Source organism: Eschrichtius robustus, chromosome 16 (genome assembly GCF_028021215.1).
Source record: "Eschrichtius robustus isolate mEscRob2 chromosome 16, mEscRob2.pri, whole genome shotgun sequence".
NCBI classification, from domain to species: Eukaryota; Metazoa; Chordata; class Mammalia; order Artiodactyla; family Eschrichtiidae; genus Eschrichtius; species Eschrichtius robustus.
In genome coordinates, this window is record NC_090839.1 from 51,286,485 (window position 1) to 51,310,845 (window position 24,361).

Genomic DNA, 24,361 nt, shown 5'->3' on the forward strand with positions numbered 1-24,361 from the left:
TGCCCTGCCCGGGGTGCCCTCCCCGTCACACTCCAGCCCCACTCTGCTGGCCCTGCTGGCGCCCAGGTCTCAGGGCTCTCAGGCACACAGATGCAGGGTGCTGGGAGGCGGCCCCGTGGCCCCCGCCCTGCGCCCACAGGCCGTTCTTACAGTCTCTCCCCACAGCTCCGCCCAGACGGACGGCAGAATCCATGGTCAGCAGTTTCAAATGTAAAAATAAGCCTTCATTGTCTCCAGCAGGGAATGGGCAACGGGCAGAGGACCGTGGGAAGAACAAAGAGCACGTCTGTGACCTCAACTGCCCCAGGACTCCTGCCAACACCAGCGTCTGCTCCCTCTGCCTGTCCTGCCACCAGGGCGTCAGGAGAACCAGGCCCCCAGGAGCCCCCCTCAAGGGATGGTCTTAGGCTCTGAGCTGCAGGGGTGGGGCTGCAGGCTGTGGCTGAGTCTGGAGGGCAAAGGTTTGGCCACTGCTGATGCCACAGCCCCTCAGGGTGAAACCCAGGCACGAGTTTGGTGACTGTCACGATTTGGGGAAGAGACCCCGGGTCCTTCCCCAGGTCCCAGTGGAGAACACCGCTCTTGGCTTCTTCCAGAAGGAAGCAAGTACACCTGAGCAGACGGAGGCTCCTGGAGCCTCCCCACTCCTTGGCCAAGGGCCTTTGTGGGCTGGACGGCTCACGTCAAACCCTGACAAACAGCATCTTCCGGGATCAAAAGTCACACGAAGAGACTCGCCCAGGGGACCCAGGTAGTGGCTCCACTTGACTGGGCAACATTTATGCTCTCAGCATCTGTGTTATGAGGGAAGCAGGCAGGGGAAACCGGGCGCCAGCTCCTCCTCCATTCACTTCACCCCTGCTCTGAAAGGCTGGTGGATTCAAAATCAAGGCCTTCCTGTCTCTGAGCTCCCCTCTAGGACACGGCTCAAAGTGCCTGCTGGAATGAATGCCACAGAGTCAGAAGTAAACACTGAGAGGCCTCTCATTTCAGAGGTAGCCGTGTGGGCTCCTCCAGGAGTCCAGGGATGCCGCGTGCAGGTCGCCGAGCCACGTGGCACGTGCAGAGGCCCCAAGCACTGGTTCGGGCTCCTGGGGCACAATTTACAGCCCTGCACTTGGGGGCTCCCACTCAGCGGTGCCGAGAAAGACATGGGGAATTGTAAGCAAACTGTGTGAACACGAGAAGCTGGAGAGAGCGGTAAGAAAAGGATGGGGGGAGGGGGCAGGGGTGTGTATGGGCTGGGAGGGTCTCAGGACAGGCCTCATGGAGACTCAGCTGCAAGTGCCGAATCTGGGTACCAGGGAAACGAAGAGTCAAGGCCTGTGCAGCCTCTCCACCATGTCACTGTCCCCAGAGCCCTGGCCACACAGTCTGGGCACACGCTGGCATGGGGTCCTCTTCTCTGGGGGGAGACACGCCCTCCCTAGGTCCCCAGTTTCCACGTGGACTTTACTCCATGTTCCCAACACTGGCGACCTCCTCCCGTGGGGCACTTGGCACTGAGGCTGGTGCCTCTTTACAAACAAACGGAGCTCTGTAGCGTGCAGACCCTAAGCGCCACCTCCAGCAACACCCGAGGGCCAGCAGCAGGCCCAGGCGAACCCCGGGACACCCTGGAACAAGCCAGGAGGGAGGGCGCCACGCTGGGAATGCCCTATAAACCCCACCGTCATCAAGAGGTGAGCCCGGAGCTGTGCTGAGGTCTGTCAGGAGGAAAGCGAAACGTTTGCCCTTGTTTCTCAAGTGCGTGCGGTGTTAAGACAAGACTAGCAGAGTAGAAGTTGGGCCCGAAAAGGGTCCTGGGAAGCTCTCACTTCTATTTGCCGGCAGTTAACGGTTGGGTCTGGGAACACTGAGGAAAAACACTGTCCCTGTGTGAGGCTTATCCGGCCCCTCACACAGCTCCGAGACGCCGCCCCGCCTGCGACTTGAGATAGATGCTCCTCCAGAGCCCGAGTCCTGAGGCGGCCACACCGGCCTTCCAACAAGCTCTTATCTTTCACACCCCAGACGACTGTGCACCAGCTCACTTCATCAGCTCACACCTCAGCATCCAAGAGAGAATTTCAATTCCTAACCTAACGTCCTCCTCTAGCCTCGGACCGGTCACCCTTCTTCCTGCCCCAGGCCAGAGGCCTTCCAAGCCAGCCCTGCACCCTCTGGTCCCAAACACAACATGCAGTGGGACGAAACTGCACATGACCCACGAGGTCTGGGTGGGCTCCAAAAGGCCAACCTTGAAATGTTAAAGTTTAAGTTAAGCGCGTTTCATGGCAACAGGGACTGAAGTTCCCAGGACACTTGCGGACGCGTCTGTGGGCCCACCCCTGCTCTGGGTGGGCAGCAGTGAGGCAGCATTCCCAGCGCACACAGCACCACCCGCAGGCCCGGACCTGGGTGCCTTCCCCAGGCTCCCAGCCTCCCGGGCCCACCACAGGCCCTGTCAGCTCTGAGAACTCTTCAACAAACACTTCTTCGAGCCCCACGGAATCCACATCAAGGGGACTCCTGTTTACTCATCCCTTCAACCACATGCCGAGCACGAGGGCTGCGTCACAGAAAGCGACGGGACATCCCTGACCTCGCGGGGTGCTGTCACTCAAGTCACCAAGCTGCACGGGGAGACACAGGTGCTGGGCAAGTTGAGGCGGCCACAGACGCGTAGGTCCCGGGGCACAGGGCCGCCAGGCCACACCACAAACCCGGATTTTAATTAAAGCAGCCAATCCAGAGCCATTCCTTTGCAAAGTCCCACCCCAACCCCTAACCTCAACCAGTTCTCACAGCTTCCAGCCTCTCACTTCTGCTCTGAGAATGCCCTTCCCAGGGGTCAGCCAGCAAGTCTCCACCAAGAAAGAGCTGCATGTTCCCCGCCACCTGCGCAGCCTCCCCTTCTTAGCTCCAAGGTGCAGTCCACCCTGCAGGAGCGGAGCGGGCCAGGCCAGACCCTCGAGGCCAACACAGACCTGGTGGGTCAGAGGGAAGGCCACAGACCAGGGGGCTCCTGGGAAGTCTCAGAGCCGCTGCTGTTGCCAGGCGGGGACAGGGGACGGGGAGGACACCGATGCCCCTGGGACTCCTGCGGGAGAAGCACCGCCGGTTTCCCTGGGGCCGGACCCAGGAGCCTGTTTCCAGACCCCACTTGGTCAGAGTGGGGTCTGGAAACAGGAAGGATGGGGTGGGGTTTCACCTGGAGGAAACTGACACACCTGGGTTCTGGAAGGAAGCTAAGTGCTGAATGGTGGACCCTGGCAGCTGTTTTCGCCGCAAACGCTGACTCCTGTCCTTGGAACTAGTGCCACTAGAGGGTGCTGGGCTGCCCCAAGCCCCAGCTCGGCCGGCCCAGCAGGTCACCAAGGAAGCAGCCAACTCTCCAGGGCCTCATTCCCTCCAACTTTCCAACACAATTCAAACCTAAGAAATCACAGCTCATTATTCACTTAGAAACATAAAGTGTGGTTCTGGTTTGCTTTTTATTGTAATTCCACATTAGCGTGAATTTAGCTTGTAGTCTAATCCTACTTGAGGCATGCAAACTCCCACTCAGAAAACGGCAACAGTTTCCAAGGAAGGGGTTTCTCATACCAGCCCACCCAGACCAGAGGGCAGCAATTCTCTTACTGCAGGAAAAACTTCCATGTGATCATGTGGATAAAAAGAGACAGGGTCAGACTACAAGACCAGAAATCTGTTCTGGGTCAAGACCAAGGCTTCGCCAAGAGGTCTCCAGAGCAGGAGGGACCAGAAACCAAGGCAATCAAGCAGCAAGGGGCGTTTCATGCTGCTCTGATTTCCCCCAATGCCCAGAGGTCACCGAAATAAAGAAATGGAAACTCCAGCCCAGACGCACACCCCAAAGGACAGCTCTCCCTCCCACATAAAGGGACCTGTGCCCCCAACAGATCATGGGTGAGGGGGGAAAACTTCCCTGGCGGTCCAGTGGCTAGGACTCTACGCTTTCACCGCAGAGGGCGCAGGTTCAACCCCTAGTCGGGGAACTAAGATCCCCCAAGCTGTGCAGCTGGGCCAAAAAAGAAAAACAAAAAACAAAAAACAAAACAGGTGAGGGGTCGGAGCAGAGCGCTCACAGAAAAGGAAACAGGGATGTTCCACACGTGAAGTCGTGCACACCTGCGTTCAGATAAAGCTGCCCTGAGACCCCATCCTCCACCCATCACAGTGGGCAGAACCCAAAAGCTCACAAGACCCTGTGCTGGCAAAGCTCAGGTGCTGCTGATGGGAATGCAGACTGAGCCACAGAAGGAAGTGCCTCCAAATGACATGCACACCTGACCTATTCAGCCCGGCAATTCTACTTTTAGGAATTTATCTCATGGATGCACAGGCACTCGCACAAAATAACACGCATATAGTTGAGCAGCACGTCTTTCAGCAGCAAAAGCTGCAGCCAATGATGCCCCAGGGAGGGGGCAGGCCGCTGTACAGCAAGAAGTCAGTCCCTATTTACCAACAGACAGAAGCCTGTCGGTAAGCTACACGTTAAAGTGAGGAGGTAAAGGGCAAACCATGCACTCAGCGCGCTCTGGCTGCGAAAGGGTTCGCTGTATGTGCTTTAGCACCTTGCGACAGGGCGTACAACACTCGGCTGCCTGATGCAGTGCACCCTGCCACCAGGAAGGAAACCTGGCGAGGGTGCAACGGGAAAGAAACTCTGTGCTCTGACTTTCAGACTCAAAGGACAGGTGACCTTTTCAAAGGCTTAAGTTAAAAAAAAGGAAAATTACCAAAAGGTCATAGTGATTATCACTGGGTATGGGATTATAGATGATTTTTATTTCCTTTATACTTTTTAATATTTCCTAAATGTCTATAATAAACACAGATCATTGGTGAAACCAGAAAAAATATTAACATTAAAAAAAAAGAAAGGGACTTCCCTGGTGGTCCAGTGGCTAAGACCCCACGCTCCCACTGCAGGGGGCCCGGGTTCAATCCCTGATCAGGGAACTAGATCCCGCACGCCACAACTAAAAATCCCGCACACCGCAACTAAAGATCCCGCACACTGCAACGAAGATCCCCGATGGTGCTGTGGCCCCAGCTCTCAGATCAGGTCCACCTCCAGCAGGGAATGTGGGTCCACTGGACGGAGCGAAGCCCCGAGAAAGCCGGGGCGGGGGAGGTGGGGGAGCAGAGGAGAATGTGGGGAAGTTGGGGGTGGTGGAGAGGAGGGAGGCCTGCACCTGCACACTATCTGTCCAGCAACATGCCTGGTGCTGCGAGGTCCCCTCAGCCCTGAGAGGCCCCTGGTGAGCCAACTGGCCAGGTGCACTTGGGCAGACGGCCCCCCACCCCCATTCCCCATCCCATCCCCACTGCAGACCCAGGGCCAGGGAGCAGTGGTCAGAGCCACACGGATGCTCTTTAAAAAGAAGAGAAGTGCCTTGCTGGTCCACATTTAAGAGAGTTAGTGCTGAGCCACTAATATGAGCAGTGTCTCCAACGCCTGCTGCCCTCACACACTCAGGGTCCCAAACCCCCACGACCCTGGCGCGGGGGGAGCAGAGCCAACCCCAGCCCCAGCCTCTGAGCCTCAGTCTCCTCGTGGGTGAGGTGGTGACAGTGACCACGCCTAACGAAGGTGGGCCTGGAACTTGGCATGGTGTTGCACTCAGTCAGCGTCACCGTGCATTTCGGGTCCCATGCTCAGCTTTCTTCAGGTTCATTTTCTGGCTAAAGACAAGTGTGGAGGTGACCGTCCCAGTGGGGCTCCTCCCCAGCCTCCCTCCATCTCAGGCACAGCAGGGAAACGGCACCAGCCTGGGTAGGTCCATGGGAAGCAGGCCACCGTCTCACCTGTCGTAAGCGTCCTTGAGGTCCCTGGCCAGCTTGCACTTGGGCAGGATGTGATGGAACGGGGACTGAGGCCCATCATTTGCTGCAAGAATTGTAACACAGAGGACTCGACTCAGAGTCTGCACAGCGAGGAGCTTGCACAGGCCAGAAGACAAGCTTAACCTAAAAAGAATTTTAAGTGGCTGTAAACCAAACATCAGGAAATTCCCCACTGGTGTGCTCAACCGTCTTTACACGGGACGTCTGGATTTACCCTTCACCAGTGGCCCAACCTGACCCTGTAGCCACAGCCCTACAGGAAGAAACCCTTCTGCAGCTACCCTGCAGGCTCCCCGCAGGCCGCCAGAGCCACCCCGACCTCAGACCAAGCACTCCCTGCCTCACCCCACTCCTTCCTCCACACACTTACACTAGTGCAATTTATTTTCAGGATCCAAAGTCTCTTGTTAATCTTTTCTCATAAATGTCTAACAAAAAATATATGTACTTAAATTGAACTTTTAAAAATTTCCTGTGAAAAAGTCACAGATTCTAAAGAGAATGTTTAAAAAACAAAACTTCTGGATTGTTATTAGCTAGTACATAACTGGGCAAAACAAATATATTACACATTTTGACAACTAACTGTCAAACATCAAATGCTAATTTTTACTGAAAAAATGCACCCGAGTGACACAGTTCATGTACACTTCTACTTATTGCTAAAATTAGCCCAGGTTCACTGGCAAATCTGTTCCTAGTTTTCTCTTCTGTTATAGAGGTGCTGACCCGAGAAGACGGAGGTGAACAGTGTGTGACAGGTGGGCATCTCTCTGCTCTAAAATGTTGACAGTACACCAAAGCCTCATGGGGATCTATTAGCAGACATTACTTTTAATAACTGGTCAACTGACAACTCAGTTGGGTCCCCCTTCAATTTAGGTGAAAGCAAAGAACTGGCCCCCCCTCAGCCAGCTCAATCTTCCTGCTGCCCCTCTGCATGCCCCCTGCTTCAGGGGACTGTCCAGCGGGACCAGGGCGGGACAGGCGGTGCCTGACCTGCAGGAAGAGCCACCATGCAGGGGTCTGGGGGGAGGGGAACGTTTGGGGCTGGGAAGTCACTCCCGGAACATCAGTTCAGGAATCTGGGTCTAGCTGTGTCCCTTGGGGGTCTTCCTGTGCACCCAGGGCATGCTCAGCCCACCGTACAGACCATTAGTTTCCAGATCGGCCCACCCAATGGGGTCCCTGCCCAGAGAGGCCGCCCGCAGCCCTCACCGTCGGCCATGGCAGACACCTCGTCCTGCAGCGCCAGGATCAGCTTGGCCTCCCGCGTGAGGTACTGGCAGCGGCGCTCCTCGTGCTGCAGCACGGTGGCAATGCGGCGGGAGAGGTTGTGCAGACAGTTTATCACCGATGGGTCAGCGTTGGCCTGCAGGAGAGAGGCCACAGCCAACTCGATCGTAGCACACGCACTCGGGGAGGACACGCAGCAACACTCAGAGCCCCTCTCTGGGCGCCACCACTGTCCCCAGTCCCGGGTTCCCTCTAGGGCCTGTCCCAGCAACGTGGGCATGGAACGGCCGCCTGGACGGCAGCACAGATGGCTGCATGGGGGTCCCCGGTGTGGAGGGAGGGGGAACACAGGCATTTCTAACAAGCAGAGAGAGGTGCCCATGCCCAGGGCCCCAGGCCAGGGCCATCCAGGAAGGCAGAGGACGTTCAGGCATCCACTCTGGGCATGACAGGGGCAGCCCAGTGGCACAATGGAAGGCACAGATCCCATCAGCCACCTGCTGTGCAACCCTGGGTCACAGGCTCCCATCTGAGAAAGAAGAACAGTGGCCCCTCTCTGAGCAATCAGTCAACATGTCAGGTGCTCAGAACAGAGCAGAACCCCTGGCAGTGTCTGCGGTCACCAATGTGCCGCTGAGTGCTAGCGGACAGGACCGGCTGTGTGAGAATTTGGTCACACGGCCCATGTTACAATAAGGACACAGTGTGAGAAACAGAAGCACCAGGCCCACTGTTCAGTGAAGACCTGTCCTCAGGGTAAGCAGCTCTTCCTGAGACCCTGGCTAACAGAGAAGCCAGGAGGCGCCAGGCCACCCCCTTCCCTCCACACCCGTGCTCACTCTGGGACCTATCAGGGCCACAGCCAGGCCAGGCGGGCGCATCCACCCAGGCCAAGGGTGGGGCAGGCAGCTGTGGGGTCTGTGAAGATGGTCCACGGAGCAGATAACCAGCCCACCGTGACTCAGCGCTCCAGGAGGCCGCCAGAACAGCTGAGTCATCCCGCGGGTGGAGGTGGGAGGAGGGGGAGGAGTGGTGCCCACGATTAGAACCTCTGGTCGCCCCCGCTCCCGGTTATCTACAGGCAGGGCCCTGCGGTGAGTGTCCACAGCCAGGCTCCTGGGCCAGATCCTGACCTGACTCAGTAAACCCCTTCACCACCTGGAGCTGGAGACACTTTCTGAGCTCCTAGCAGACCCATGTTCGCAAACAGAGCACACCCCAGGCAGCACACCTGTGCGGGGACAGGGCTGAGGGCTGACTCCACGCCGGGCCCACCTACAGGCAGCAGCCCTGCCCCATGCCCAGGACAGCCCCTCAAGTGTCCCCGCAAGGTCACAGAACGGAGGGTCTGGGGTATAGGGTGTACACAACTGCCTCAGAACAAAATGTTCTGCTTTAGATTTTAGAGAAATCTGTGTAAAATTCCTCCCCGCAGCAAAGCAGAGAGAGGAGAATGACCTGGGCGCGTGGTTACTCCCTTGAAGAAGTAGCCCAGTCACACCTGAGGGCCTGACCCTCCATCACACTCCTACTGGCTGGGGCACAACAGTGTCACAAGTCAGGCGTCCGGGGCCGCACGCTCACACTCCGGGATGAGCGAGGATGGAGCGTGCCTGGGTGTCCCCACCGGCTGCACAGGCCAGGCTCGGCTCAGGGTGCCCACAGAGCCTGGGCTACGTGGGGCCACAGTGAGAAAGCGACCACCCAGGCCGTGCCAGCCCTGAATGGAGCTCTGAGAAACACCCACTCTCCCCGCATGCGACATGAAGCAACAATGAAGTGTAGGGACTTGCCTGCGAGACTTTCTCACCCTGAAACTTGTACCCAAATCCAGTCAGGCCTTCAGAGCTAACGTTCAGCTTGCGGAAAACACACGGACATGGAGCAAGCCTGACTGCGCACTGAGATGGGTCCGACCGTGGACCCTTCACGGGACAAAGGAGGGGAGAGTCAGAGACCTGGAGACACAACCCCCAAGCTTGTGTGGGCTGGCTTCTGGTTTTCACCCCGGTTCAGACAGGTCAACGGGAAAAAACGCTGTGGCAACTAGGGCGCGTTTCCATGGACCAGGTAGTAGTTGATACCAACTTACGGTGAGTTCTGTCAGGTATGGTATAAAATAGCTGTCCCCCCTTTTCCAGAGACGCCTTCTGAAGTATGTGGGGGTGAGCAGACATGAGGTCTGAGACTTGTCTTGAAATGCTTGAGCGATGGGGTTGGGGGCAGATGGAGCCAGGGTGCAAGGCAGCAGCTGTGGCATCTCAGAGACAGGTGTGCAAGGACCATCAATCTATTGTCACTAGCTCAGGGTTTGTTTAAAACTTTTGAAAGTAAAAAGGGTGCACATTTTTTTTTTAGCGTGCACATTTTTAAATGACTACAGAAAAGAAGAAAAAAACTGGTCCACCCTTTACGCTATTTTAAATTCCTCCCACTGTTCACCTCACGGCCTCTGTGCTCTGAAATCCTACACTGCCCTGTTCCCACTGCTTTAACCTGGCAGTGAGCCACCCACCCGCTCCAGGGTCTGGCCTCGCCCCCATTTCTCATCTTCAGTGGCCACAGGACGTTCCAGTGTGTAAAACCACCACCCTGTCTAATCATTCCCCAACTACTGGATACCAGGATTATTTCCAGCCTACTTATTATAAAAATCTTCATACAACTTTAAAATCTGCCTGTTTTCTTGACTGCCATGTCCATGGGTGTCATACACTCCGCTATCACACCCTGCTCCCCAGAGATGAGGGCTTGCCAGCAACGTCCAGGGTGGGGCCGAGGCTGCTTCTCATGGCCTACCCCACAGGGCTATCAGTGCTGACAGGGGGACAGCACTGGTCATGGTTTTGGTTTGCCTGTCTTTAACTTGAGTTCTCTTTGTGGATGTTTGTATTACGTAACAATATAAGTAATAAAGGGACACTGTGAAAATGCAAACACTATGGAAGTGCACGAAGCAGAAAGTAAGAGTCTCCTCTCGGAACCTTGAGCCCCAGGGATAGCCACCAGGAACAGTTGACTTTGTTTTAACTTGCAGCTCTTTATTTATCAACAAGGTGGGCCAGTTTTAAGAATTAAGCTCCCTTCAGAAAGGAGAAAGTTCCATTTAGGAGCTTTTCCCTAGCATTATTTTGATTCTGAACTCTTCAGTGAGACCTGTGGTCTCCACAACAGAAAAGCCTCAGTGGGAAAAACACTCTGAGACTAAGACGGCACCTGATAGGACAGGTTCCCTCCTGCTCAGGCTCCCCCCCATCACACCAAAGAGTACAGAGCACATTGCTCCTTGTCACCAAGATCTAGCCACTTTCTCACTGACACTTCTGTACAAAAGCCATCGTGCAGCTCACATGTGCCCAGCCAGAAAGAACTACTGAATTCTTTGGTGAAAACTGATAGTGGGATATTTCTGAGGAATGCCATTATTTAACAGTACGGAATATACACATTTCCTAAATTTCAAAGTCCCTTCGTAATACCAGCCAGTCCTTACCCAGGGGTGCTTTTTATATTTATTTAGATCACTTGTATTTTGACAGCTTTATTGAAAAGAAATTCCCTGTAACTAGTGAAAACACAACTTCAGACAGTGCTGGGAACTGCCATAAGAAATAATTACGCTTAATTATAAAACAACAGAAAATAACAAGTGTTGACAAGGATGTAGAGAAATTGGAACCCTCGTACATGGCTGGTGGGGATGTAAAATGGTGCAGCTGCTGTGGGAAACAGCCTGGCAGCTCCTCAAAAGGTTAAATATAGAGTCACCACGTGACCCAGCAACTCCACTCCTAGCTATCGACCCCAAGGGAAAGGAAAATCTGTCCACACAAAACTTGTACACAAATGTCCTTAAGAGCATTGTTCTTATAGCCAAAAGGTGGAAACAATCCAAAAGTTCACCAGTAGATAAACAGATGAAGTACGGTCTATCGTACAATGGAATATGATTGGGCCATAAAAAGGAATAAAGTACTGATATACATTATAACATGGATGATTCAATTAAAAGATTATTTTAAAAAAAAACTAAAAATAATTTTTAAAAACCCACAAGGACCTGCTATATATCCCTACTGTATAGCAGTAGAGATATGTATGTATATATAGATATACATGTATATTCTTTTTCAGATTCTTTTCCATTATAGATTATTACAAGATACTGAAGATAGTTCGTATACCTAACTGAATCACTTTGCTGTACACCTGAAATATTGTAAATCAACCACACTTCAATTAAAAAAAAAAAAAATTATAAAAAAATGGATGAATCTCAAAATCATTATGTTAAGTGAAAGAAGTCAGACACCAAAGGTTGCATATTGTAGGACCCCTTTTATGTGAAACATGCAGAACAGGTAAATCCACAGAAAGAGAAAACACATTGGTTGTTTCTGGGGGCTGGGGGAGGGGAGAGAATGAGGAATAACTGGTATCCTTTTGGGGCAACGAAAACTGGATAGTGGTGATGGTTACACAACATTGCTACCAGATGCCACCAAAATGTCTCTTTAAAATGGTTAAAATGGTAAATTTGATGTTATGTATATTTTACTTAAAAAAAAAAAAGAGGGAAACAATGAAGTTAGACTCTTCCAGCACCCCACGAAGGCCAGTGCCGTGCCCACAGCGGTCTGAGCTCTAAATCAACAACACGGTCACCGGAAATGAGCTCTGCCCTCCCACCCCCTCCCCACCGTCCTCCCCACCCCACCTCCCTGATCTGCTCTTCAGCCATTTATACACTCACCCTCAGTGCAAATACCACGTTAAAAAGAATCATGGTGGGAGCCTCCCTCTTCGGGGATGGATCTGTTTTGGAGACCTGTGAAAGAGGCACAGTTCTAGTGAATGAGAGCCACCACTTCCCAAGAAAAGCCTTAGAGCTATTACTTCAGGCAGGGAAAGTGTTCCAGAATACAGCAGAACCAGAGAAAAACAGAGACCTAGGTGTCTGATAAGTGACCAGCGCCCTTGCACAGGCAAGTGCTGGCTGCATGGACAGACAGTCGCAGTGGAGAAAGGAGCAGGAAGGTGCTGAGACCCAAAGTGACGAGACTGTCCCAGTCACCTCGACTGAGCTGAGGTGCCCAGAGGAGAAAAGGTGGAGAGGTGCTCAAGTGGATGGAGTGCTCCCTGCCCAGACCCTCCTTTCCCCACGCCAACCCCCGTGCCCACTTGAGTCCTCCCAGGCAGGACAAGTACTCAGGACAATGCTCCCACCCAGGAGAGACAGGGCTGCCACCCAGCCAGCCCAGGGCCCAAACACCAAGCTGCCTACAAGTGTTGCCACCAGAGGGCAGAGGAGTCCCTGGGCCGTCTCAATCAGGCCTGTCAGAGAGGGTATGACACAACAGTAAGAGCTAAATTAATAACAATACTGGCTATGATATCACTTAATAAGTAAGAAGAAATGCTTGTACTACTTTATATAAAGTTCAAGAATCTGACAAACGCTGCTGATCTCATTCTCTTGGCCTCCCCCCAGAAACCGGCATCGTATCTACAAAGCAGAAGGCCACAGTCAGGAGAAAGGCTGGATGCAAACAGCAAAAGCTAAGGGCAGGGGCTGAGACACCAGGGCAAGGATGCCTGTGTCCTTCTCGGCCAGACCCTCAGGGCCCAGGAGGAGGTGCAGCCAGGCAAGCACCTGATGGGGTCTGCTGCACGGGGCTGCCTTTTACAGGCCTGCGTCAGCCCAGGGAGGGTGTACCTGGCCCAGCGCGTGCTGCAGCAGCGTCGGGTGCCCAACAAAACGCACGTTATCGATCTTCAGTTCAAACTTCTGCCCACACATTTCAGACTTGGTTGCCAAAATTGTTGCCAGAATGACATCTGAAAACCTTAAAATTAAAAAAAGGTAGAGTGGGAAAGAGTTAACCAAGTGCCACAGCACCAAGCCTGCTGCCCCAGGGGTGGGGGGCAGCTGCGCGCAGGGTGCCTCTGCCCCCACCACTGACCTGGAAGCTTCTGACAGTCTCCCTTCTTTTTTCTGGACGTTGCAGATTTTTCCTTTATTTTTTATTTATTTATTTTTTGATGTAGACCATTTTTAAAGTCTTTATTGAATTTGTTACAATATTACTTCTGTTTTATGTTTTTGGTTTTTTGGCCCCAAGGCATGTGGGATCTTAGCTCCCCGACAAGGGATCGAACCCGCACCCCTTGCACTGGAAGGCGAAGTCTTAACCACTGGACCGCCAGGAAGTCCCTATTTTTAAATTTATTTTTGGCTGCATTGGGTCTTCGTTGCTGGGCGTGGGCTTTCTCTAGTTGCAGTGAGTGGGGGCCACTCCTCGTTACAGCGCGTGGGCTTCTCATTGCGGTGGCCTCTCCTGTTGCGGAGCACCGCCCTAGGTGCGCAGCACCGCCCTAGGTGCGCAGCCTTCAGTAGTTGCAGCACGCGGGCTCAGCAGTTGTGGCACGCAGGCCCTAGAGCGCAAGCTCAGTAGTTGCGGTTCACGGGCTTAGTTGCTCCGCGGCACATGGCATCTTCCCGGACCAGGGACCGAACACATGTCCCCCGCGTTGGCAGGCAGATTGTCAACAACTGCGCCACCAGGGAAGTCCCCCGACAGTCTCCCTTCTGAAGCAATCCCCAAGACTAGGGTCGCAAAGTCACCAGAACTACAAGGCGGAAGGTGCGTGCTGCCACCCTGGGCCCTGTCCGCCTGGGAGGGCAGGAGGAACAAGGCACCTGCCCGGAGAGGAGGAAGCTGCGGGAGCCTGCGCGGATTGTCAGGCTGGGGGCCTCCCCCACCGGCCCAGGTGTGCTGGGCTGCTCCCCTCAGCCCCCGGGACCCCCACCCCTCAGTGCTGTGCGAAGGCCGAGAGGAAGCACGAATTGCAGCGTATGGATCCCTCTCCTCACAGCTCGGCTGCCCGTCCCTTCCCTTACACTCAACACTTAAACCTTCCAGTTTTTATTAGGGAAGAAAGGTTCCAGATGCACTAGATGTGCACACCCACTGACTGACATGGACGGAGGGATGGACAGGGCTGGACACCACGGAGGAGGAATGACTGGGTGCAGGTAAGAGCAGATTTGGATATGATCCCTGTAAAACTGCCCCTTTTCCAGGCTCTTCTGCACCTTTAGGTCTCCTTCCTGCCCGGGCCGGTGGGCCAGGGGGGGTGGGCGGATCAGATAAGGGAGAGTCACTGCAGGGAGGAGAGGACAGTGCAGACTCTTATCTCAGAGCCCAGGCTCGGGGCCTCCACTCTGGAAACCGTGTCTAACCTGGAGCCAGAAGGCAGACAAGTCCTGTGCTCATTTCTCCACCTGGGGAAAGCATCTCCATCACGCAGGTCAGGTCGGAGGACAGGTTGTGCTGGGAGGGGCTCCAGCCTCCCTGGGGCCGCATTCTGTCCTAAAGAGCCCATCAAGGACAAACACTCAGTGTTGAGTCCTGGGCCTTCCAGAGGAGCTGTGGTGAATGGGCACCACACCAGATACTTCTCTCCAGGAGGCCCTTGCTCTGGGGGAAGGGAAGCACTTTACACCAGAACCCTCGCCTTCAGAGAAGGGAAGGGTGCTGCACACTGCTGCAACTCCAAAACAGCAAACACCTCCGCGATAAACGGATCTAGGAGAGGGGCCACTCGCTCCCGGCTCCTCGCACACTGCAGGGCTCACCAACCGAAGCAGGAGTGACTCGGAGCCACCTGCAGCAAGGGCCTGGCTACGCTCGACCAGCACCGAGCAAGACAAAGCACGGGACTTCCCAAGCCTCTCCCCGCCAGCGGGTGGGGAGCCTGGGGTGGGGTCACGCTGGTGTCCAGCCTTCCTCCAGGACTGACGTGGTCTTCTAGGCGTCCTAAGTCGCCCTGTGGTCCCCAAACAAACCAGATGCAGAGGGTCTATCAGAATGGGCTGCCATTCCACTTGCACAGTCTGGGCTGCGGTCAGACCTTCCGACACCAATACCATCAAAGACATTCTGGGACACGCGGCCCCCACAGCCGGAGCTCTTGGCCTCCCCTGTGGGTGTCTCGCCCTGGAATACTGCTCTCTGGAGTGATTAAACCAGAGATGGAATATTCCAGTGTCTTAGACCGGAATCGTTACATGCTTTCTTCAAAAGCCCCCAATGGCTCACTCTGCCCTGGAAGCTGCGTCTGGGGGCCCAGTTAGGGTGACGGAGGGCCCAGGGTGGTGGAACCTAACAAACACTGCTGCCCTAGCGCCTGACCCAGTGCCAACACTACCCGCCCTATCTGAACAAACACCTCCCTCTACTCTGCCACCCACTGACTCAGGACACACCAATTAACAGATAGAAAAACAACCTCCCGCCACCCCAGAGACTTCACTTTTTACCGTGATATCCAAAAATCTCTACCGAAAACCTCTGCTCTGCCACGAAGAGCCTCAGATGGGCCTGAGCCCTGACCCTCAGCCACCATTCCAGGAACCTAAGTTAGCCGGGCTGTGGGATGGGGCCTGAGATTCAGAGGCAAGAAGTGGTGGCCAAGTTCACAACTATAAATGTCCAAATCCAAAGACCAAACAGAAAGCGCTTTCCCCACTTGGGCCCAGAGAGGCTGGGGTCTGCGAAGGCAGCCAACCAGAAAGCCAGGTGCTGCTCAAGTTAAAAGCCACACTGCCCTAAGTGGCCACTCAGGGAGGTCCCTCTGCTGTTTGGCCACTCTGCTTGTCTGAGCAAGTCTGGTTCACAGAGAAATCCACTCACCAGAGCTTAATATTACACACTGATGACAGAAAAAACACTTGAGTGGCTTTATACTTTATACAGCATCTGCTGACATAACATGCACAAAGACAGAGTTATGTCCCTCATGACATAACTGCCATAAATAGCAACTTGAAACAAAAACAAGTGTCAATGTTTCTTTGTTTGTTTGTTTTGGCCGTGCCACATGCCTTGCGGGATCTTAGTTCCCTGACCAGGGAATTGAGCCTGGGCCCTGGTAGTGAAAGCACCAAGTCCTAACCACTGGACTGCCAGGGAATTCCCTCAATATTTGTTTGTTGTTTCCAAAATTTAGAAAAATACTTTTCCCTTGTTTTGATGGTGAAAGGCCTGGTAAATATATTGTAACACAATAAAATCGCTGCTACAAAAACTAACATTCCTGTAATAATTTAGAGATTAAGAAAGAAAACACATTTAGAAAGATGAATCAGCCCAGCTGGAAGACAAGCCAAGACCTTCCATTCCTGCTAAGACACTTGGGAACAGGGCTTGTTCTCTGACCTGGCCAAAAAAAGAAGGGACAGCACGGAAGAGAGCTCGACTCTGCCCCCTCCCATTCTGGGGGCTCCCAGATGCTCTGTGCACCTCCAACACCCAGGGGGTACACCCTGTCGGGGATGGGAGGGCCCCACTGTATCCTTGCCTTCCAGTAAAGTGTCATATAAACCCCATGGGAACATTTTTGCCTCTAATGGGCACACACAACAGCATCCAAGCCCAAGCATCACATGGAACACTCAGCCCTTGGTAGAGACCCCCACTAAGCCCCTCTGATAAATGAAGGCAAGGAGCAATGATCAAGGGTCTCTCTGGGGGGCAGCAGGCGGGTGAGACAAGCAAACCTGCTCCTGCTTGCCAACCACCCTCCCAGGGCACGGTGTCTGCCTGGAGGAGGGGGCATTTGTGTACATGCCTAGTCCCAGAAGTCCCTGGTGCCAGCCAACCCTGTCTTGGCACTCAGGTACAGAGAACCAGCTAACTAAGTCCAGGGGGAGAAAGGGCAGGGGCTGTGGAAAGCCTGGGCACTCATGGGGCACAGGGCAGTGAGCCTGTGTGCCCGTCAGTCCTTCTCCAACACTGAGGGAAATCAGGAGTCCAGCACAACCACAGGAGAAGGCGGCAGGAACTGAGACAGAAGGACGGTGGAGAACCCTTGGCCTTACCCTGCAGCCAACCGCCCATCGCCTGGAGGACACGGTTCGCTGAGATGGGAACAGGACCATCGAGACCAAACAAGAACACACCGACTCTAAAAATCATGAAGAGTTACGAGGTCGTGATCAACACAGTGCTAAGGTCTGGCAGAAGTACCACCACTTACATTAACTACTGAGGTCAAGGTTAAGCCACTTTGCCACACAAGCAAGAACAGACACTCCCCATGTGGAAGACGTACTGCACAGTCTTTCCACCAACGCTGCAATCCTCACGTGTGAACCCAGGCCAGGCAAGAATGAGTCAGTTCCCAGAAGCAAGAGCAAGGCCAGAGGACCCCGGTCAGAGCCCAGCACCACACGCACTAGCTAGACGCCTGGGCACAAGTGTTCAATCTTCTGACCAAACCGTCTCAACAAGATCAAATGAGGTCCCACAGGTGGAAGCCTCACGAAAACCGCAGAGCGCTGATGAGTATCTCAGCCCCAATTCCCGAGGTCCTGTGGCCACCTGCAGAGCTGACCTCCCTGACAGGAAGACCACACCTTTTCTAAGCTTGACCTTCAGGCTGTAGAAAAAACAGACAATAACCATTTTCTTCTCTCCCTAGTGAATTCTAGAAAAGGGTTAAAAAAATTGTGACGGTCAATTCGTGTACACTGAAACACATCATGATGATAATTCATCTTATAAAATTAGCCCGTGCTCTAAGGCAGTGCAGCCAACAGAGCTTTCTACACGATGGAAAGACACTAAACCTGCGCCTTCCAACACAGTGGCAGCTGGTCACGTGTGGCCACTGAGCACCTGAAATGTGGTCAGTGCAACTGAGGAACTCAATTTCTTTCTTTCTTTCTTTTCTGGCCTCACTGCACGGCTTGCGGGATCTTAGTTCCCCAACCACGGATCGAACCCACGCCCTCGGCAGTGAGAGCACAGAGTCCTAACCACTGGACTGCCAGGGAAGTCCCAGTTTCTAATTTTATTTAATTTCAGTCCACCTCATTTTAAACGGCCACCCGGGCCAGGGAGGACAGCCCTGGGCAGCACAGCTCTGCGTCCTCCCTCCCCTGAGGCCGGCCATCACCACACGCAGAGGCGACCCATCAGCCCTATTAATGTGCCTCTAACCTGGCAACCTGACAAGCAGGAATGTTCCACCGGTTACAGAAGAAAAAGCACCTCTGAAAATGACAACTAAGGAAAATGGAGAATGGATGTGAGGCACCGTCACTGCGTGGCTCCGGGAAGATGTCTGGGCTGGGACAGGGCCCCCCCGGTGCCAGGGCAAGAGCAGGAGCTTGGCAGGTCTGTAGGACAAAATGCAGCCGGGCCCCTGGGGGTACTGACCTGCACCTCTGCAGGTGTGGGGTGGGGAGTGGGATCACCAGGTGCTACAATGTGTTGAAATGACCAAATAGAGGCATTCTTCAGTTTAATGAACGTCTAAAGAGACCAGCTTGTTCTCCTTAGGGAACAAGGATGTCTGGGATCCCGAAAGACCCACAGTGTCTTATTCCCTTCCCCTGGTTTCCTCTCTTCATTATGCTAAATACAGAATGAATTCCCCAGAAAACAACCTCATGGTCATTTTATTACAAGCCTCTGAAAAGTAACTGCAGCAATTAGGTGTTGCCGGTCCTCCTTACAGACTGTTCCAAGAACTCTTTCTGAGCCTTCAGGAGCCCGAGCCTCACGTCACGGAGCAGGCAGGTGGCCAGCCCTGCTCTGAACTCTCCATGACACAGGTGGGGGACAAAATGCACTCAGGGGGTGTGCAGGGGCAAAAGCTTTCTATGTGCCTCACAAACAAGAGTTTGTTCCCTGTTGCCATCTTTAAAGGACATGACATCCACAGGCCTCTAAGTCAAGCAGGATGACCCACGGGATATCCAGCAGCACCCCCCACCACTGGTCCCTCTTCCAGAACCCACTCCCCTCAGAGATAGTCACTGGTCATGCCAGAGGCCCCTGACATCCTTACACAAAGGGATACAAACCACTCTTGGAAGTACACAGCGCTATGGCAGGCATGGTGCCGTGTCAGAGAACTGAGGGAAACCGTACTAACACACTGCATGGCGAGGGCCCAGCGTGGGGACCTCAGCGACTTTCCCACAGACATTACCTCACGCAGGACTGGCAATTTACAATCTTTTCTTCTTCATCTGGGCCTGAGTTACCATTCATTAAGCTTTAAAATGAACATAAGAAGGCAGAAGTGGTCATTTCTCAAGGTTGCCACCCAGAAAGCACTTCCCAGAGAGAAGAGGGGTAGCATGCACAGGAAAGAACAGGACCTGCCTTTCATCCGGGCCCTAAAAAGCAAGGGTCACAACAGCCCTGGCTCTCAGGCCACCTCACCACCTGGACAGGCTGTGCTGCACCTAAGCACCTACATTTGACCTCTGGACACGTGCTTGACGACTAGGGTCTGAGGACAGCACCGGGATCTGCCGTCCTGCACGTTCCTCTCATGGGAGATAAACGTCCTGCAGCGACATGGCCTCATCTGTTCTCCAACCTGCCCTACCAACCACACAGCCCACAGCAGGACCATGAAACTGAATTATGCAGAAAGCCAGAGACTGGCAACACAATCCCCACCTGTGTCTGCCTGAAACACCCACCAAGTGGAAAAGAGAACACGGGGTTTCTCAGGGGAGAAAACATCTGGGTCAACGGGAGGACCAGTCCTGCCACGGAGTGACTGCAGAGCCCGTACCTGGAGTCGCCGTCCTGGTCCTCGGCATGCTCTCTGGTGCTGTTGACAGCGTATCTGCTACGAGGCTTACCTGAGTGAAGGTAAAAAGGGGAGAATAGCTAAGAAAACAGGATCCATCCACATACAGTAAGGTTGTTGAACCATTAAAAGTGATGGCTTCTGCTCTTGGATTGGAAAACTTAATATTGTTAAAATGGCCATACTACTCAAAGCAATCTACAGATTGAATGCAATCTCTATCAAATTACCCATGATATTTTTCACAGAACTAGAACATATAATCCTAAAATTTATATGGAACCATAAAAGACCCAGAATTGCCACAGCAATCCTGAGAAAAAAGAACGGAGCTGGAGGCATAACCCTCCCAGACTTCAGACAATACTACAAAGCTACAGTAATCAAAACAGTGTGGTACTGGGACTTCCCTGGCGGTCCAGTGGTTAAGACTCTGTGCTTCCACTGCAGGGGGCGTGGGTTCAATCCCTGGTCGGGGAACTCAGATCCTGCATGTCACGTGGCGCGGCCACAAAAAAAAAAGTTTTAAATTATAGTTTCCAAGAAGTTGTGATAACATGGGAAATGCTCTTGCTACTATGTTAAGTTAAAAAAAAAAAAAAGGGATTATATATATATGCGTGCATGCACACACACACGCTCTCAGTGTATGCTGGCAACCAGGCTGGAAAAAGCAAAGGCAAAAGAAAGAATTTTTAAATGCCCATACAGCAATATCCTTCATATACAAAAACAACAATATCTTACCCAAATAATAACGTTTAAAGACTTAAGAACATTTATCATAGGCAAGTTTTTCATGTACAAGAGGCCCAAGAAGAAAACAGAAATGCTAACAAGGGTGACGAGAATGAAAAGAGGACAGACCATGTTCCTGAATGAGAAGATTCAACATAAAGATCCCATTCTCCCCATTTAGTCACCATGTTTAATGTGACCCCCAAAACAACAGCAATGGCTTGGGAGTGGGGCCTAACACAGTCACTACTAATGTTTACCAGGAAAGCAAGCAGAAACGCCAGGATGATGCTGAAGAAGAAAAATGATGATAAATGACTAATCCTACCTGATGGTATAACACAGTATAAAGTTACAATAATTCATCTGTGTGGAACCCACACATAGATAGATAGATTACTGGGAGAGGTAAGAAAAGTCAGAAAACAAACTCAAATAAACATGGGAATTTAGTATGCCATGAAGGCAGCAAAACTAATCAGGAGGGCAACGTGAATCAGTCCATAAAATGATGCTGGGACTAGGCAGACACACGGAAGAGAAAATTATACTGACTCTGAGCCAACCCCTCTCCAGCCGTGTGTGGGCCGCATGTTCCCACATCCTTCCTCATCCATCACAGCGCCCGCTCCACAGGGCTCCAGGAGGCAAATGGGGGCACACACACAACTCTCAGCAAGTGCCCAGAAAATACCAGCTCCAGGGAGGAGCCTTCACCTTACACCAAAAGAAACACATTTTAAAAACAAGAAGATAAACATTCCGCGGGAAAACAAGAGAGACTCCTTTTGTTAATAATCTTGGAGAGCAGAAGGCCTTTCTATGTGTAACAAAACTCAGAAACCACGAAAGAACAGGCTGAAAACTTGACTCCAGAAAAATCAAAACTCAGAGGCTAACTGGCTAAATATGTACAGCTTTGTCAAAAAGGTGTATCTTTATCCTAAATATATAAAAAACTCCATCAAATCTGTAAAGAAAAAAAATCAAGCAATCCAAGAGGAAATTAGGCAAAGGTTATGAATAGGTGGTTCACTAAAAAGGAAATCCAAATGGCTTTGAAAACAAGAAAACATGATCACTCTCAGCTGGAAGGCAAATGCCCATAAAAACTACTTTCAGATACACTTTTTCAGCTATCTCATTAACAAACATAGAAAAATCTGATCTATTAAAAATACAGGGCTTCCCTGGTGGCGCAGTGGTTGAGAATCTGCCTGCCAATGCAGGGGACACAGGTTCGAGCCCTGGTCTGGGAAGATCCCACATGCCACGGAGCAACTGGGCCCGTGAGCCACAATTACTGAGCCTGCGCATCTGGAGCCTGTGCTCCGCAACAAGAGAGGCCGCGATAGTTAGAGGCCTGCACACCGCGATGAAGAGTGGTCCCCACTTGCCACAACTAGAGAAAGCCCTCGCACAGAAACAAAGACCCAACACAGCCATAAATAAATTAAAAAAATAAAAATTAAAAAAAATTAAAAAAAAAAAAAAACATAGCGGAGGGGCTTCCCTGGTGGCACAGTGGGTGGGAATCCACCTGCCAGTGCAGGGGACACGGGTTCGAGCCCTGGTCCAGGAGGATCCCACATGCCGCGGAGCAACTAAGCCCGTGCGCCACAACTACTGAGCCTGCGCTCTGGAGCCCACGAGCCACAACTACTGAAGCCTGCGTGCCTAGAGCCCATGCTCCGCAACAAGAGAAGCCACCACAATGAGAGGCCCATGCACCGCAGCGAAGAGTAGCCCCTGCTCGCCACAGCTAGAGAAAAGCCCGCGTGCAGCAACAAAAGACCCAACGCAGCCAAAAATAAAATAAATTAAAAAGAAATACATAGCGGATTATCCCTTGGATACAAACACCCCATTTCTGTGAATCGATCATATATTCGGCAGAATGAAAATATATATCCATAAAGGACATTCACACTGTATTAGCAAAAGATTGGAAACAACTTAAATGCCCATCAACAGAAGACTGGATGACTAAATCACAGCAAGTTCCTCCCATGATTCTGATAATTCTGAATCTATAATCCAAGATGTAAAGTGAAAATGAAAACAGGGCAGAACAGTGTGAATCGTGTGCTCACTTGTGTTTAGAAAATAAAACAATGCATGTATATGCTTGTATTTACACAGAAGGTTTCGGAAAGATGCACAAGAAAATGGTAACAGCACGTGACCCTACAAGGGGATGTGGGTGGCTGGGATCGATGAAAGAACTTTCATTTCATAATCTAAATCCGTTTGTACCTTTAAAACTTTGTACCATAGTAACAAACTTAAAAGCAATTTTTAGGGCTTCCCTGGTGGTGCAGTGGTTAAGAATCTGCCTGCCACTGCAAGGGACACGGGTTCGAACCCTGGTCCAGGAAGATCCCACATGCCACGGAGCAACTAAGCCCTCACGCTGCAACTACTGAGCCTGCGCTCTAGAGCCCACGAGCAACAACTACTGGGCCCGCGTGCCACAACTACTTAAGTCCACGTGCCTAGAGACCGTGCTCCACAACAAGAGAAGCCACCGCAATGAGAAGCCCGCGCGCCGCAACGAAGAGCAGCCCCCGCTCGCCATGACTAGAGAAAGCCGGCGTGCAGCAACGAAGACCCAACACAGCCAAAAATAAAATAAATGAAACAAATAAATTTATTTTTTTAAAAAAGTAATTTTTAAAATCACATAAATTACAAATTCAACATTCATGATTGTGAAAAACTGCAAGTAAGCTACACTTCCATCCATAGGGAAAGGGCATGTTCTTACCAGGCAGCTGTGTACAACCAAAAACGGAGGTTATCTGTTTACTAGGTTGGAAAATGCTCCAAGGCAGATGGTCCAATGGAAAAAAGAGCGACTGAGAACAATACATCTATGTGAGAGGGAGAAAAACCCAAAGCAATAAACTATTTTTCTATGGAGGTATATTTGGTGTCTATGTACAGGAGGAACAATTATGAACATGGTAAGTGGTTACCCCTGCAAACGGGGGAGGAGCAGCAGAACTGGGCGGAAGCGGTCAAAGAAAACTTCCGATGTACCTGTATTTCCTACTTTATCCAAGCTGAATACATTCATACGGTGCTTTAGCTCTTTTAAAAGGCCACAGACACCGATGAAACGTTAGCAGGAGTGGCTTTGCCATGCTAAAACTATGAGTGATTTTTTTTTTCCCTGCTTCTTTTTACTTTTCTATCCTTCCCCAACACTCTTGTGATGAGAAGGCACCGCCTGTACGATAAGGAGAAGGAAAAAGGAAACGACATCTCCGCCAACGGCGAGGGAGGCGGCGCCAGGCCCTCCGCCCGGCGCCCACTTACTTGTCTGGGACGCCGGGTGCTCCTGGCTCCTCTGGAAGGGGTACCTGAACAGCAGCTTATTGCCCCGGCTCCCCGAGCTCACCAGAATCACGCTGATGGGGCTGGTGTTGTCCCCCATCCCACCGGGGGCCTGGGGAGGGGTCGGGCCGGGGCCAAGGCCGGGACGGGGAGGTGGGGACCCCCAGGAGGACGGGCCGGGGACGCGGGACAGAGGGCTCTGAGGACTGGTTGGGGGCGGGGGGCGAGGGGAGCCAGGCCGACGCCGCCCGCGCGACACTGACGCAACCCAGGCGCCCCCTAACGCGGCCGGCGACGCTCACGAGACTCGCGCAACAACACGGGGCAAACGCGCAGAAGATGCCTGCGCGCAGACCGAAGGAGTTTGCGCAGGCGTAGGCTGCCGTGTGCGCAGGCGCGAGGCAGGCTCTGGGCGCTGTGCTCGCGCGCATGCGGGGGGCGGCATTTTTCTGGAGTGGGGAGAAGAACCAGCGGGAACGCTAGCGGAAGGGTGCGGCCGGCTTAGCCGTCCGGTTCAAGGAATCTTTCTCTAAATGTTGCTTTCTTCGTTATAAAAGGAACACTTGCTTTG

At 52.5% G+C, this 24,361-nt stretch overlaps 1 protein-coding gene across 4 annotated transcripts in view; it reads right to left on the minus strand.

Moving 5' to 3' along the window:
* The window catches only part of NPRL3 (NPR3 like, GATOR1 complex subunit), a 34,357-nt gene extending 10,212 nt beyond the window's left edge, over positions 1-24,145 (minus strand). For 2 of the 4 annotated variants that reach the window (XM_068525193.1, XM_068525192.1), the window contains exons 1-6: positions 23,773-24,144; positions 19,696-19,765; positions 12,812-12,941; positions 11,849-11,923; positions 7,078-7,231; positions 5,821-5,902 (exon numbers count right to left, since the gene is read on the minus strand). In XM_068525193.1, coding sequence (XP_068381294.1) covers positions 5,821-5,902; positions 7,078-7,231; positions 11,849-11,923; positions 12,812-12,941; positions 19,696-19,765; positions 23,773-23,890 — 629 coding nt within the window. In that variant the 5' untranslated portion in view covers positions 23,891-24,144. Of the gene's footprint in view, positions 1-5,820; positions 5,903-7,077; positions 7,232-11,848; positions 11,924-12,811; positions 12,942-14,338; positions 14,469-19,695; positions 19,766-23,772 lie in introns of all 4 variants that reach the window. The other 2 variants (XM_068525194.1, XM_068525195.1) reach the window with 2 other exon arrangements.
* Between the last annotated feature and the right edge of the window lie 216 nt (positions 24,146-24,361).